Consider the following 16,962-nt stretch of genomic DNA (forward strand, 5'->3'; position numbering starts at 1 on the left):
TCATTCTTTCTTAACAGCTTGTAATTCTAAAAAGATTTTTAATTACAAGCTATTAAGAACAAGTTACAAAGTATAATGAGAGGTAAATGCAACCAAAGCTTTACTATCGAGTATATTATGCGCAGCAGAGCCTGCAATCGTATCACTATGAGACTCCTGGTTAGTTCATGCAGTAGAGTGACCTTCAAATGAACAAAGTGATATCATGTAAGAAATGCATTGAGGACTGTGTTAGGTGATGCAAGACTTTGAAATTAATCCAACCATAAAATTCAGTTTAAAACCTCCAGCACTGTAGGTATCGTTAACTGCAGTTAATCTAGAAATCTTGTTTTAGAAACCAAATATCACAGCAGGACTTAAATCCACAATGAAAATGCTATCCAATTTGGCTGGCACTATCCAGAAATTATCCCGTTTCCTGGATTGCAAATTCACTTCATCATAGGATGTCATGTAAGCTTATAATAACTCTTGGTAATCTTATGGTCTTATGATTATAGATGTCTTACCTAGTTGGGGTTGGATGGGGATTAATCAAATATTCAAGTCACTCACATGAAATATAAAAAAAGGTATTTTACTTTTATTTTGGATGCATGTACCTATATTTTTATGAGCATGGAGAGAAAAAGTGAAATTACAGCTATTTCAGAATTGCCAAATAATATCAAATCTAGTGATAAATTTATTTCTAACGACATATGCCATATTTTCTTCAAGTCAATGCAGTGGAACATGATAGTTATATCTCAGTTAATGAACAGCCTGGGAATGAAGTTCCTTATAACAAAGCAAGCAAATAATGTTACAGTGCATGTGCAAGTTTATAGTGGGCATTTTTGATAAACAATACTGATGCATATTATGCAGAGCAGTATTTAATGGTCAATACCTTATGCACTGTAGGTACACACATGTACGTAGTTATTTTAATTTTATAAAATAATAAATATTAAGTTGTCTACTATGTCAATAGAAAAATAAAAATATAAAAAGAAGCAAAGAAGCAATATCTTCAAAACAAAACTGTAGATTATAAGAAAGATACAAGATGGTAAAAAGAAAAGTCATGTAAAAATTAACTTTAAAAACAATTTTAAATCAAGCTATAAAGCCCTCCCGCCCCAATAATATGGAAACCTAAAGCAAAGCCTGGGTAATGGACTCATTTACCAACCGGTGTGCTACTATTTTTCTTCTGCTGTCCAATGTGAATGGAAAAACTTTTGAACATAAGGCACTTTTGTTACTGGATAATGCTCCAGATCATGTTTCCAACTTTGGCTCACTTCAATATGCATTTCTGTTGAAATAATCTTTCTCTTGCCAAACATAACTTTACTGTTATAATCATTGAGGGTTTGAATCCCAGCTAGGACATGAAAAACCATTATAAAGGCTTTTAAACTGAAGATGAGTTAGCCAGTCTCTTATGAAGGTGATAGTTTTTTACTCCTGGAAACTCGGATTTTTCATATTGTGAAATGTATGCGTCCTGGCAGTTGTATATGTGGCAGGTGAGAGAAGGAGAAATACATATATGCACAAAATGCAGGCAATGTGAAGAACTTGGTGAGTTAGAGATTACTATAACTGACCTCGTTGAGTCAGAGGTGGGAGATTCTCCACATAGAGAGAGAGATGAGTGGTATGATAGAGGGCGAGAATAGCGAGAGAGATATGAATAAAATAATGAGAGTGGGAAGTATGGAAAGGTTGAATGATTGTGAAGTTTCCAGAGATGGTCTCAAGAATGGCAAATAAGAGTGGCTGACTTGCAGAGAGAGAGAGAGAGATAGATGAGCTGAAAGAGCAGGTAGACTGTCTAGGGAATGAGATGAGAAGTGTGAAAGATGAGATTAGGCGAATGGAAGAGACGAATGCAATTTTTGAGATTGTGTAATTTCAGCAAAATATTTCAACATCCAGTATGACATTTTTATAGGCACAAATGTAAATACCTACATTTACAGTTATAAATGTGGACATTTACAACTGTAAATGTAACAAGGCGAATCAGAGCAGGAGTGAGAGAGAGGGAATGATAGAAGAGGAGAGAATAGGAACATTAGAAAAGAGGGAATGATAGAAGAGGAGAGAATAGGAACAGTAGAAGAGAGGGAATGATAGAAGATGAGAGAATAGCATAAGTAGAAGAGAGGGAATGAGAGAGAGAGAGAGATGAAAATGATAGAAGAGGAGAGAATAGGAACAGTGGAAGAGAGGGAATGAGAAAGGGTTATGGGAATGCTAGAAGAGGAGAGAATGGAAACAGGAGGAGAGAGGGAATGAGAAGAATGCGAGGGAGCACTGGAACCAGGGATAGAGTGATGTCAGGGAGGCAGGTAAGTAGGGGAGCACAGAGAGAGAGAGAGTGAGGGATGCATGTGAGCAATTGAGGAACAGGGTGATAAGAGGTGTAACGTATGGGGTCTCAATGATTCGCGATGTGCAAGATAGGATGCATGAGGAGTGTTTTCCTGGAGGAATGATAGAAAGTGTGGCTATGGGAATTAAGAGGGATGAAAGGATGGAGGAGATGATTGTGATGGTTGGAACAAATGACTTGAGAGGTAATGTAAATTGGGCAGTGAGATATAAGATTCTTGCTTGAGGTTGTACGAAAGAAGATGCAGAGAGGAAAGATAGTGTGCATGTTGCCTAGGTATGATAGTGAAGAGATGAGCAGAAGAGCAGTAATATTGAATAACACAATAGCCAGAATGTGTCAGAAGAGAGGATTAGAATATGTGGATGCTTGGAGGGAGTTTGAGGACAGAGAGGAATTGTATGTGAGAGACTGCATGCATTTGAATGAGAAAGGACGTAGACATCTGGAGAGATTGCTGTTCTGAACGAGTCAGTGTGTCAATGTAGGGAAACTAGAATGTCCAAGTCAGATGGTAGCAGGGGTGGCCTCATGAGAATGGGGAAGACATCAAGTAACGCTGAGCCCAGTGGAGTCTAGAGGGGGGGGTAATGCTGGGTATAGAAACAGTAGCATTTTTATGCTTTATACTAATGCCAGGAGTATCCGGAATAAAGGAGAGGAATTGGTGGCACTGATAGCATTAGCCTGCCCAAAGATTATTGGGATCACTGAGACGTCGTTGACAGAAGAGGATATAATAACAGGAATAGAAGTATCAGGGTACAGCATTTTTCGGCAGGATAGGAAGGGAAAGCATGGTGGTGGAGTACTGCTTATGATAAGGGACGACTTATGTCCTCTAAGAGTGGAGGCTTCAGAAGGCAGTGACACTAATGATTTTGGAAGCATATGATGGGAAGTAGAGGTGGGCAAGACAGGATATTTAGTGGGGTGTTGCTACAAACCAAGGAGCATACAGGGTGGGGACAAGGAGATGTTTAGACAGTTGAGCTTGGCAAGTGCAAGAAGAATGATTGTTATGGGAGATTTTAACTACAGCAGTATAAATTGCGGAGAGGAAGATGCATGTAGCAATAAGGGAATTGAATTTCTAGAATTCTTGAGGGACAAATGTCTTAGGCAACATGTAATAGAGGGAACAAGAGTTTTGGATTTGGTCATAGCATCAGAAGAGTTACTGAGATGACATATCTCTCCCACCAGTTGGAGAGAGTGACCATGTGGTTTTGACTTGGAAGATGAATAGACATGCAGGAGTATCAAAGAGACAGGAACGTACGTGGAATTATAAGGGAGGTGATAGACATCAACTTGGGGAAGTTTCATGGGGGAGGAGGAATTGGAAGGCCAGGATATCATTAGTGCTTGGGAATTGCAAAGGAATATTTGTAAGCAGCAATAGTAAGCTGTATTCCACAAGTGTAGATGATGACACAATTTGGTGTAAAGTGGATGACAAACAATATTAAACAGGAACTGCATGTGAAAAAGAGGCTATGGAAGAGATATATAAGGAGACAGGTGAAGAGAAGATGCATGAAGAATATAAGACACAGGCCAGAAGAGTGACTAGTATGATAAGGAAGGCAAAACTGGAATATGAGAAGACATTGGCCCTAAGATCCAAAATAATCCTAGGGAATTTTTTAGCTATGTGGCCAGTAGGAGGAAAAATGATTGTGGAAGAATGAGATTGTGTGATAAAAATGGGAATGGAGTGACTGATGCAGAGGACATAGTGGAATTGTTCAAAGAATACTTCCACTATTGGAAGTGTTCATTGAACAACTGGAGTATTTCATCCTGGAGGAGTAAATTTTAATACTAGAGGGATAAGGCAGGTTCAAGGTTTAGAGGTTCAGGAGGAGAGTATGTTCCAAATACTGAGTACTCTGGATGTCAGTAAAGCTGTGGGACTGGTGGTATTTCACTACGAGTTTTGAGAGAATGTGCTCCTTTGACCTGGCTTTTCAATGAAAGTCTGGCTACAGGAAAGGTGCCCAGGGAATGGAAGGAAGGTAAGATAGTGCCATTGCATAAGGGCAGTAGCCGACTTAACGTGTCTAATTATAGGCCTGTTTGTGTGTCATCAGCAGTTGTTAAGAACTTGGAGAAATTAGTGAGGAAACTTATACAGCATTGGGAAGATGAGGGTAATGTTATCTGTGAGAGTCAACATGGATTTGTGAAGGGGTGCTCTTGTTTTAGTAATATGCTAGCCTTTTATAATAAAGTTAAAAGAGCAGTAGATGAAGCATTGGATTTAGTGAAGGCATCTGACAGGGTGCCACATGATAAGCTGATATTTAAATTGCAGCACATGGGTCTGGATGTCAGATTGGTCAACTGGATTCAGGATTGGCTGTCCGATAGGTATCAGAGAGTTGTGTATGGCGGGGCATTTTCAAGGAGGCAGAGGGTTACAAGTGGGGTCCCACAGGGCTCAGTACTGGGACCTATATTGTTTAACCTTTATATCAATGACATTGTCAGTGGATTGCAGGGGGATATTCAGTTGTTTGCAGATGATGTGAAGCTGGGAAGGGTTATTAGTAATAGTGCAGATGTGGTAGCCCTGCAAGAGGATTTGAATAAGCTAGACAGATGGGCAAATGAATGGGGTGTCGGTTTAATGCAGCAAAATGTAAGGTCTTGAGGTTTGGGATGCTGCATATTGTGTTGGAGGAAGCAGGGGAGACAAGAGATCTGGAGTTGATGATTGATAGAAACCTGAAATTCAGGGGAAGGTGGTGAAGGTAACATAGAGGATTGCTGCAATAATGAGAAAGACACTGACCTGCAGAGATAAAAGAGTTATCATTCCATTGTATAAGATCCTGTTCAGACCAAACTTAGACTATTGTTCTCAGATTTGGTCCCAAGGATTTGAAGGGGATAAATTAACTGTGGAAAGGGTACAAAAGCAGATAACAAAGATGGTTTCAGGACTGTACAATGTTTGTTATGAGAATCGGCTGAAGGAATGTGGATTGCAGAGTTTGGTGGATAGAAGAAGGAGAGGTGATATGATTGAGAATTTTAAACTTTCGAGAGGTGGTTAAGTGTTGACACTGGGGATTTCTTTCGCTTGGTTGAACAACGGGAAGGAGTGATGACAAGGGGTCATCCCTGGAAGTTACGAAAGGAAACTGTGAGCAAGAGGGTGAGGAGTGGTTTCTTTACGTGGTTGAACTGTGGAATGCATTGCCTGATAGAGTGGTGAGAGTGAGAACAGTCAATGAGTTTAAGGAGTGGTATGATAGACTGTGTTTCGAAGAGGGACCTCCCACGATGAGGCTTTTGACTCCATGGAGGTCTGAATAATAATATTGCAAAACAGGCAAACTGGCCAGAAGTATGTACAATTTACAGACATAAGACAACAGCTTCATAGCTTTAGTTGCACCATAAATCCAAACCAACCAACAAACAACAGACCAGGGCTTTATTGCGGCCTTTCTACTATCGGAGATATGCTTTTAGTCAAATGATTGAGGCTAACGATGGTCAACAACATTTGATTAAAGGCTTTGGAAGAATTACATCATTAAGAAAGCAATTAGCAATATAAAAGAGGCATAGGAGTTAGTGACAGATCAATATCTTAATAGAGTTTGGTGATAATTGTGGCTCAATGTTGTTAAAAAGTGCAATGGAGTAGAATGTAAAACTCTACAATAAGCACAGAAGTTCAAGTGACACAGTCAGGCTCTGAAGAAGTATCAGTACAGCAAATGTTCAGGATTTATTGAACAGCTATAAGACACTAATGAATAAATAACTCCAATTGTTAACAGAGAAAGAAGTAGTACACATTTCAGAAAATGAAAAAGAGGCCTCCAGAGAAAATATTAACAAAAGAGAGAGATCTTGTCTAATTATTCAAATGAAGTGACTCACATGAAGAGATCCATTTAAAATGGATCTCTTCACTCTGTATACCTTTGTCCAAAATCAGAAATCATTTTCTGATAAGTCTGAAGATTAAGGTACATAGTGAAGAGATTCATTTTAAATGCTTTAAACAGTTACAGCAAGATGTTACATGAACATAATAAGAAAAAGCATGACAGTTGACCCTGGATGGATTTTTGAAGAGGCTTTTAAGTGAGTAATAGTGTTATTTTTCCTCATAGTTTGAGTTTACACTTTTACTTCACTTGTGAAAAGTTTTCTTGTATATAACATGTGATTTTCATCAGAAATAAATTTATTTTGAACAATGTTTATCTCTTTTTTTCAAGTATAGGAACATATCTGTGTTTTTGTTGTGGTATCGTAATGAAGTTTCTTGTAACAAACTGAAGGGCTATTTCGTTAACTTCAGAATTACTGTATTTTGTTCCCAATGTTCTTTCGTTTTCAGTAAAGTGCAGTGAGATTATTTTCTAATTGCTCAGGTGAGCATTGAAAAATAATTATAAGAATTAGAGGAATTAGTGGGTGCATGATAATTTTGTTCCCATAACTGAAAACAAATTCAATTAACAGCAAAAGCACTATTAGCAGATAGTAGATGGTGTAGTATTAAATGTTTCCTTTACAACGAGTCCTTTGATTCCTTGAAGGCATCAATTTAATAATTATTATTATTATGTGACACCTCCAAGGAGTCATTGCGAGATGACACTCTACTACAGTTATCTGTAGTACACTTTTCCAATTCATCAATCACTGCAGGTTTTTCTTTTTTTACCACCACAAATAATTTTTAAAAAAAATCATACTGTACTATGGAAAATTTTTCTGTAATTCACAAAATATACAACAAACTTATCTTGTATGTATTTAGTTTTTATTAGTCTACAATTTGAACTACTACTCTATTTAACAATAACTTGTGATATTGAATTTGTGATGCATGATTCTGAGAAGAGGGGAAGGGGTCACTGAGAGCATAATGCTAGATAACTGTTTCAGCATTATACCTATCTTTGTACCATTTTATATAAAGTTTGTGATATACAAAGTTTTTTATTTCTATGTTTTTTGAAAATGGGATCAAGCTGTGAAAAAGATTTCTGTGATCACGAATAATAAAAGTCAGCTTTTACTCTTACAGAATACAGAGACAAATGTAAGAAAGCTAAACAGTGTGTAAAACTAGCTAAACAAAAGTCATGGGAGGACTTTGGCAAGAATATAGAAAATAAATATCAAGAAGGTGGCAAAATATTCTGGAGGTTGTTGAAGAAGCTTAGGAATGGAGGAAAGAGTGCTGTAAAAGGAGTTAGAGATGATAAAGGTGACATGAAAACAGGAGAAAAAGATATCCTTGAAGTATGGAGTAATTACTTTGAAAAACTGCTAAATGAAACAAGCAGTGATGAGAGCACAGTGATAAAAAAACACTGACCAGGCATGCAGTCAGGAATACATATCCATACTTGAAGTAAAAAAAGCCATCAACGGGTTGAAATGTGGAAAGGCAGCAGGAGTAGATGATATTCGACCAGAAATGCTGAAGTATGGTGGTATAAAAGTCTTACAGTGGCTGCACTGCATAGTTCAGAAAGCCTGGACAGAGGGATGAATTCCCGATGATTGGAGTAGAGCTCTCATAGTACCCATATATAAAAAGGGAAATAAAACTGATTGTGAGAATTACAGAGGTATTTCCTTACTGAGTGTTCCTGGCAAGTTCTATGTAAGTATACTTGAGAAACGGGTTGAGAAGAATTGTGAAAGAAAAGCTTGGTGAAGAACAAGCTGGATTCAGTCCAAATAGAGGAAATTTTTCAGTATTTTCAGCAAAACTAGTGCCATAAGGTTTCACAAATTAACATAGTAATAAAAGGAAAAGAGTGAATAATATATTTAATAGCTGTAATTTCAACCTGAAAATTACAAGTTGCCATCAGTGGCATTAAGTAGCTGAATACAAAGAAGAACATGACAATGAATTATTTAAAACAGTAAGAGATGTGTGATGTTATAGAACAATATAGAGGAATAACCGAGGAAACACATTATTATTTTAAAAAAATTAATGATGGGTGATCAGAATAAGACTTCCCCATATCTCTGATAGTAATAGGCAATCATTCCAATTGACTAATTATTATTATTATTATTATTTGACATCTCCAGGGAGTCCAAAGACTCATCGAGGGAAAGTGTGCCAACAGCATCGAATGATTGGTCCCCTTCCAACTACTAACCGCACTCAAGCTTACTTAACTGAGCCATTAGTAGCAGAGGCTCTACCAATCGACCAACCTTTGCTGGCTTCGGAAACCTTGTAACTCCCCCATTCGAAGCTGAATTGGTATGACTACCTCTCACTATCAAAGATATGAGAGAGTCTTATTCTAATTACATTAAGTTTTTTTTTTTTTTTTTTTAAATAATACTATATTTTCTCAGTTACTTCTTTGTTCTCTATATAATATTGGTGGTGGTGGTTTTTTCCCTTTCAGTTGTTTATGACCCTAGATAACTTTGTGGGCATTGCCCACAAAGTATTCCTGATGAGATTTTTATAGGCAGTTCACCACTGCTTTCCCCCACTCCCCATGCTATCTGGGCTCGGGACCTGCATGTGGCTGGGACGTATTCATGACTGTAATTCATGTGTATTTATGTGGCCAGTTTGCCTTTCTGGAGGATGAAAATCGAGTTTTCAGGTGAAAAAAACCCCTTACCTCCATATGACAAAGACCGGCTAACTCACCTTTCGTCGAAAGAGACCAGATAAAGGTTCCTCACATCACTGACGGGAATCGAACCCAGGTCTTTCCGACCAAAGGGCTTTGTCTATACTGACTGAGCTACAGAGTCTCATAATGTTACATAGCTCTTACTGCTTTTAATTATCCACTGTTTATGTTCTACTTTGTATTCAACTGCTTGATGCCACTGATGATGACCATTAAGTTTCTGGTTGAAATATATGGCTATCAAATGTATTATTCACTCTTTTCCTTGAGTTATGTTAATTTGATGGAAATTTTTCAAGGCACTTCAGGCCTGCAATAAGTGCAGCATTGGTTTTACACTGGCCAATGAAATTCACCTCCCACCTAAAGATGATTACAAACATCCATGCTCACATTAGAATTCAAACCCATATCCACTATACAGCCAAAGGGCTGTATAGTGGATATGCAAACCACTAGATCAACTAGGCTGTCAATTGGGAGAATGACAAAACATTTCATTGGACAAAACACCTTTTGATTGGTAAAGATCTGAGCTGAATTACCATTGTGATAAGAGGAATCTTTATTTGGGCTTTTGGAACTGAAGGTGTGTTAGCCGATCTCATGGGCGGAGAGGTTTCTTTCCTAGATACCTGAATTTTTTTCATTCCATGTATAAGCAAATCAGATAGAATACACACAATTTACATACAAAATTACATTACAGCCAACAGCATTATACAGCGATACCTCGGCTAATGAAGATAATTCATTCCGGAATCACATTCGTTAGCTGAAACGTGATTTCCTGTAGGTTTCTATAGAAAATCGTTTAATTCGTTCTGGATGCTGCCTACTATTTAAGATAAGTTTTATAAAATAGTAAAAAGCACACTATAAAAGGACAAAAACTCGCCAAAGGCTGAGATGACCAGCTACCCAATTAGATGAAGGAGAATGGAAAGTAGAATGAAAAACTGACTATCTTTACACTATTATATACACTTTATTAAACTGAAAATATGTACATAACGTTTTTACTATTCTTCTTCCAAATTTTCAAAGTTTATTCAAGGTAAGTCTCCTCTTCTTCAGTAGCTGGCCTCTGTCTCTTTACTAGAGGAGAAGTCAAAAATCTGTCCAAAGTTGATTGAACTTCTCTTTTTTTCAGAATGTTTTTAAAGTGATTCAGACACTTCTTGCAGTCTCCAACGTAAACAACCCAGTCGGGTTGGTGGGGCTCCCCTATGTGATGTGGTCAGCTCATTTCTTTGTCACACACATACAGATGGAAAAGATAAGCTCCTGGAATATCCAGACCGTTCATATTTGCTGCTTTATGTTAGCACATGCATCCACTAAAACATTCGTTAGCCGAGTCCGAAAAACAGCGAAAAAAATCTTCGTTAGCCGAGGTATCACTGTATTGATTTCATAAGATGGTGCAATAACTGCCTGTATGTGATTCACAGACACTGTGTTACTGTACACTAAATAAAATAAGTCTGTGGCCATCATAGAACAGGATTCTAGGTCAGTATATATGCTCAGCTCTTGTTGTATCATTATCGCCATTTTCAAACTGTAGTAGTGATCATGATCACTATTACAGTTTTAAATATGAAGTCCACCCACAAAACACTGTAAATGAAATAGTGCATTAGTACCAAAGATAGGCTAAAGATAAAATAATCCAGAAACCCAGCTCTAGATACCAAACATGGAACTTTTCAAGCCACTTCTGATCTCCAATAAGCAGAACTGTGGTCTCACACTGGGTGATCAGCTTCACCTATCACTTAAAAAATTCACAAACTACTGCATCAAAAAACAGATGTTTTACTACTGTAGTTGAAAATCTCATTTGAACAGCACTCATAGGTTACTAAACTAAAGCATAGACTCAATGTTGACTTAAAGGATTTGTTTCTCATATCTGATGGCAATCTTTCCAGATACAGTTTGTGTGAAACAGAAGAAAATGAATGGAAAGATAAATGAGTTTATATGGCAGCAACTAAACACTCCCTTTAATGTCTTTACTAAGATTTCTCTTCAGAACAGAATATTTTAGCATGGTCAAGTGTCAGAATGTGTCTCATATTAAATAGTGCAAAAATAAAGAATCAAACACAGGAATGTATTAAACCATTGCTGAAGAACAGAGATATACAGAATATTAACATAAATTTCTTAGATTTTCATGGCTACTGTGTGGCATTATCTTCTTTTTTGAATTTGTATGAAATATATATAGTAAGTATGTCTTATTGATAGTACAAACAACTGCCTGAAATAAATTCTGAGGATTATAAGAGATCTTTAGAAAAGTTATATTAATTCTTGATAGTATGATATAACTGTTGTCAAGTTTTATACCTTATCAGAATGTATTTTATGCTTTACTACATCTTTATCATTAGCTTGCCTATATTATTTAATAATTTACAGATGCTGAATGTAGCCAGCCATGTATTTATAAAGGTGACAGGTATACACCTGTTCCCCCCCCCCCCCCCCACACACACACTATGTGTCCCTAATTTTGACAATGCTCAACATTTGCACAGTTAGGGTATTAGGATACACTACCAATTCATTCAGCAATGTACTCAAACTTTTACCATTTGGCTCTCTTTCTCTCTCTCATGCACACACTTAGGCTAATCCCACAAAAACAACTCCATTGCTAAATCCACACTAGTAAATAAATGGAAAAAAAAATTGATGATAAAATGCAATACCTAATATACAGAGATATGATGTAATATTATAGTAGCACCACATATGAGAATGAGTGCAACTTAGTGCACATGAACATGAAATAAAAAAAAGGAAGTGAAACAAACTATCTCTTGAAATCAAGTCTGTGGTCAAAAACAAATAAATAAGAAGTATCAGAATGGTAAAATATAATCTTCATTGTTGTCAATATGCTAATTGAATAAAAATGTAAAGTTTGGAGGCCAACTAATATAATATACTCTGAAAGATGTTTTTGAAAACTATGATGTGAAAGTCATATTAAGGAGACGAAATTAATGGTATGAAAATACCATTAATTTCTTCCTGCCTTAATACAGTCATATTCTTGATAATAAGCAAGTATCTGTCAAGCAGGTAACATTTGCTCAGTCCACATTTTTTAGTACATTTTTATAATTTTGAACTAACTACATTATTTAACAGAGTTTTGATAAGGTTTAGATTTGGTCGTGAGAATCTTGATGAGTATATATAAATATAGTTAATGCACACTCCAAATAAGCATAGGTTTTTACCAATGGGGGAAAAAGGGGGAGGAGGGATTTGTTGAGCAGTCAAGAAAGCAAGGCACATTAAATTTCTGTACAATAAGGCTAAGCTAAAATATTCTGAAACTATAAGATAATGCTGATGCTGAAGGAAAATTAAACAGAAGAAAATAAGAACATTATAATGTTCATTTCTTAATTTAAAAAATAATAATAATAAATATATATATATATACACACATCTCTGACTTAACAAATTCATTAAACTATGGTCAGAATTGCAGAGTTTTAAATGAATTGTGTGGTAATTCTAAAATATACAATAAACTTATGTGCAATGAAAATTATTTAAAGTTAAAATGCAGCATTTACAATTAAAACTTAGGAGATAACTAAGTTATCTCTTAGTAGTCCTTTTATGAGTAATTTAATTTAATTATAAATAAAATTTAATTATTCCTTACCACTTCTATGCCCACTCTGAAGTCATTTTCATAGGTATACAAAATTATGACATTTAACCTTCCTGAACCTAGCATCCGAAAATCATTTTGATGTCAGTTATTTGGAGTCATATCTATAATCCAAACATCTAATGATCATCCAAATCAGAAAAGTCCAAAAACGAATCATTTATTCAGATGTAGGTTATTTGTTATATGAACAAACCAACCTAACATCTGATTCTAATAACTAATCCCCCACCTGACAAACTGAATGGGGAAATGGTAGGATTTCATGTAATATATTTTATATTACACAGATGCTCTGTAAGGAATCTGAATTTCTTCAAAAATTGATTCCTCAAGTGATATTAAGCAAAAGAGTTTATATCAACCCAGGTCTGATTATGAAGATATTAAGATACAGTAATTTCATAATTTTGTTGTGTTGGATTCTGAATGAAGAGAAATTAAAATTATTAATACTCCTTTCAGAATCCAACAAAATCCACCATATCAAAGGCTACATTTGTAGATATTATTTAATGTAAATCTCATGTTATAAACTATTATTCATATAATTACTTTTGAGTTTTTTTTTTATTTAATTATTTAATCTAGGATATGTATTAATAATGAAAGGACTCTGTGTAAAAATAACGTTCAGATTATTTTATTTATTACTATATTAATAGTAGAAGAATTTGTGTTCATCATATTTAATTGTATATTATTTGAATTAAAAATATCCTTTTATTTAGTTTCTGTATGTAAAGGTATAACGTTATGTAATGCTTATGTACAGCTCTAATTGTTGTCATGGAGACGGAGTTAAAAGTAGAAAGTGCGAGCGTGGTAGCACGCGAGTTATGGACGTGAGATAGAATTGATATGAGCTAGACGGTGAGAACAAGTTTTGCCGGGAAAAAGGAGTGAAGATATATAAACGGAAAGCGAGAGTAAACAAAGCAGTCAGCACTAGAACTGGGAAACTAGGGACTGAGTACATTTGAAGCACTCAGCACAGTAATGGCACTCAGAACTGTACAACAGAGACAAGGAAATAATTTATTAGCAGCACGGAGTTAAGTAAGAGGCTGTAGTACAAAGAATTAAGTGCTGTAATCAGATTACGAAGGATCGAGATGTAAATTGACAACTCAGAATACTGATATGGAATTCTGAAGTTAATGTTGAATTCCAGAGCTTTCAAGGAAAATTAGTGGAAAGTTGATTCTATTGCAAAGTAGTATATGAGGAATAAGTGAATTTTCTAGTGCAAGTGTGTCCGCATTTGTGAAGTGCTGAGATTAAAGATTAAGTTAATTTAAAGAAGATTACTTTTGAAATGTGTAGCTCCAGTGTGATAGTTAACTAAAGTTTTAAGTGTGCCTCAGTGAATAATATGTGCAAGGATTTATTCCAGTAAGAACAGTTGTACTTTATAGCATTTTAGAGTGAAGTTATAAGAATTAACTCCTCCTGTTAAATCCTAACATTAACTGTGGTGTTTATGCTGAAATTAGCCGAAGCTAGAAGATTAATAGTCTTTCCCCCTTAAAGTGATAACTACCTCTTGACTGAACTATGTGATTTCTGACTAAGGGATAATTAGAGAATACAATTGTTAAAATATTTGCTGTGAATTTCAGTGATAGTGAACTTTAGAACTATCTTTGTTTATTAGGGAGAAATTAGATATAAAAGCTCAGTGTTCAATACCAAAAGTTAAGTGAATGTTATGTGTAGTTGAACAGAGTTAATTTTGCATTATCTTGTATCCAAAGTATGCTTATGTATATATTACATAACCCTGTATTAAATGTTTTGTTTTTTTGATTTCAATTTGTTGTTAGCCTGATTCTTTTTCACTGCACCGTTCATAAAATTATTGGACCTAGCGGGAACCTTAAATGTTGATGTCAAATTCAGCCTATATATAAAAATTAGACTGCTAAAATTAATTAATATTTGATTCCACTATTTTGCATAGACTAATCTGAATATAGGGTGGCACAGTATAATAGAAATTTCCCTATATTTGGATTAGTAATCAACCTACAATTAATTAACCTTAATAAGAACAACATTAAAACAAGATGGCGGACTAGAAACCAGGATGTACTATGATCCAACAGTTGCTTCTGACTTCAGTGGTGCTTGATTGTGCACCTATCATGATGTAATTCTTGCAAGCATTCTTGTAGTGTACAAAGAGAATTCGCATTGGATTGACCATATTGAACCATGTAGTGAAAAAATGTTGATAGATGTTGAAACCTTAAGTTGCAAACAATGAGCAATATCTGTTTCATTTACAGTTTTTGTAATGACAATGTGGACCTGTTGTTTGGGGAATACCAATAACTTCCTGATCATACTGTTTCCAATCCAGTCTTTGATGGTGTAAATCTGACATATGCAGAAAAAAAAAAAAACTGGATTATTTGGTGTTGTAGCTGAATGTGGTTTCTGAACCAAATTGAAAATAACATGCACTGAGAAGTACAAAGCCATCCTAAACTTGTTGGGAACCACTTAATCAAAATAAGTTAAACAATTGCCTCAGTTACTAAACATACTTTCATTTTCTTGTAAAACGAGTTACTGGACCATTTTTAGAGGTTGTTCCTTTACTGACACAATGGTGTATGTGTTTCTTACATGATGGAGCTCAACTGAATTTTTTTTTGTTTCTATTATTTGAGCTAACACCATCACACTGTTCAACTGATTGTAGAGGTCCTTATCCTTGATCAGCCAGAACTCCTAATCTGTTATAACCTTTAGACTACTGTATCTAGGTCACACAAAAGCCTTTATGTACAAAAAAGATAATGATAAGGATGCACTGTATCAGAGAATTTTTGACAATAAAAGTATATATGAACCAGGAGAATGAAATGTTCTGTCATGTCCTCCCCCATGGGGAAGTATCATGCTATGATACAGTTTGTATGGTACCCTGGCATGAACACATTTAACAGCAGTCAACATCTAAAATACAGTTTACAATAGAAAATAATCAAATAATTGTCTGCCCTTCCTAGACAATATTACTCACATGTCTTTCAAATGGTTCATTAGCTTTTTCTGTTTACAGAAAGTCCACATGTTGGAAAATATTTGCATAAGCAATGCCCCCCCCCCACCAACAATATGGTATCCTTAAAATATCCCAGGGATATCTGTTTCAGTGATGCAGATTATACTACTGAACTCACCTACCTTTACCACACGTTTCTAACTGATGGCTATAGCTCCATAAAATAGATAAAATACTAGATGCCCTATCATAATACACAAAAAGAGTAGCAAAACCATCTCTATCCCTATATCTGAGGCACTTCTAAAAAAGATAATCAGCATATTTTATAAATATAAGTTTCACGTTCTTCAAGCCACACACCAAACTAGCAACCCTCATACTCTCATCCATTCAGAAACGTGTGTGTGAAGTGCCTCACTATGGAGAGACAGGAAGATCTGCTAACATGCCTCAGAAAAAACAAATACATTTGCCTACTAATGTTGTGGTGAGTCAGAAATGGCAGATCCTGCTCTAAATACCTCATTACACAGGATCAGATGGAAGAAACTGAAAGTGCTACAGAAAAGTCATTATAAGTCAGAGACTTGTTTTTGACATCATCAGCAGCAATGAGCTACTACTGCAGCTGCTACTCCAAAACCTCAATAAGTATGGCTGTAGTGATTTACTAAAAGCCTGTGGGGAGAGTCATTTTAAAGAAACTCTGACCTAACGTTAATCTGCAAATGTTTTTTTTTTATATATACTAAATATCAGAAGGGCACCACATAACACATTCTTTTGTCTATTACAATTTTCAAATTTCTGCTAATAAATGATTATTAGTGCCTACATCTCTGACAGCTCTGAAGATGCTGGCTTTAAATTCAGCAAAATAAATAAATATCTTATTTTGCTCCTTCGTGTTGTGAATTATCTAAAAAAACTTCAGGTGAATAACTACCAACACCTAAACTTGTCTACACATTTGAAAATAAATTTAACTGCATTTTAGAATTATTGCAGTTCACTATTTCATACCCTTATATTTAAGTAAGAAAAACTTTGAGATAATTTGAAATAATTCTGATAAACCCTCCAAGCCTCCCGGATTCAAATTAATTACTGAGGTTTTAAAAAGTATTACAATATAAGTACATAGGTGGTTAAAATTTTAAAAATCTTTGCTACAAAACAT

General features: G+C 35.5%; 1 protein-coding gene across 1 annotated transcript in view; it reads right to left on the reverse strand.

Moving 5' to 3' along the window:
- Positions 1–1,190: 1,190 nt before the first annotated feature.
- LOC150093777 (N-chimaerin-like) overlaps positions 1,191–16,962 on the reverse strand; it is a 274,033-nt gene continuing 258,261 nt past the window's right edge. The window contains exons 15-16 of the mRNA XM_090412511.1: positions 15,962–16,082; positions 1,191–1,375 (exon numbers count right to left, since the gene is read on the reverse strand). Of these exons, the coding sequence (XP_090268637.1) occupies positions 1,191–1,375; positions 15,962–16,082 (306 nt within the window). The remainder of the gene's footprint in view (positions 1,376–15,961; positions 16,083–16,962) is intronic.

The sequence above is a fragment of the Typopeltis vanoorti genome, chromosome 23 (genome assembly GCF_054136105.1).
Source record: "Typopeltis vanoorti isolate ZY-2024b chromosome 23, IOZ_Tvanoo_1.0, whole genome shotgun sequence".
NCBI classification, from domain to species: domain Eukaryota; kingdom Metazoa; phylum Arthropoda; class Arachnida; order Uropygi; family Thelyphonidae; genus Typopeltis; species Typopeltis vanoorti.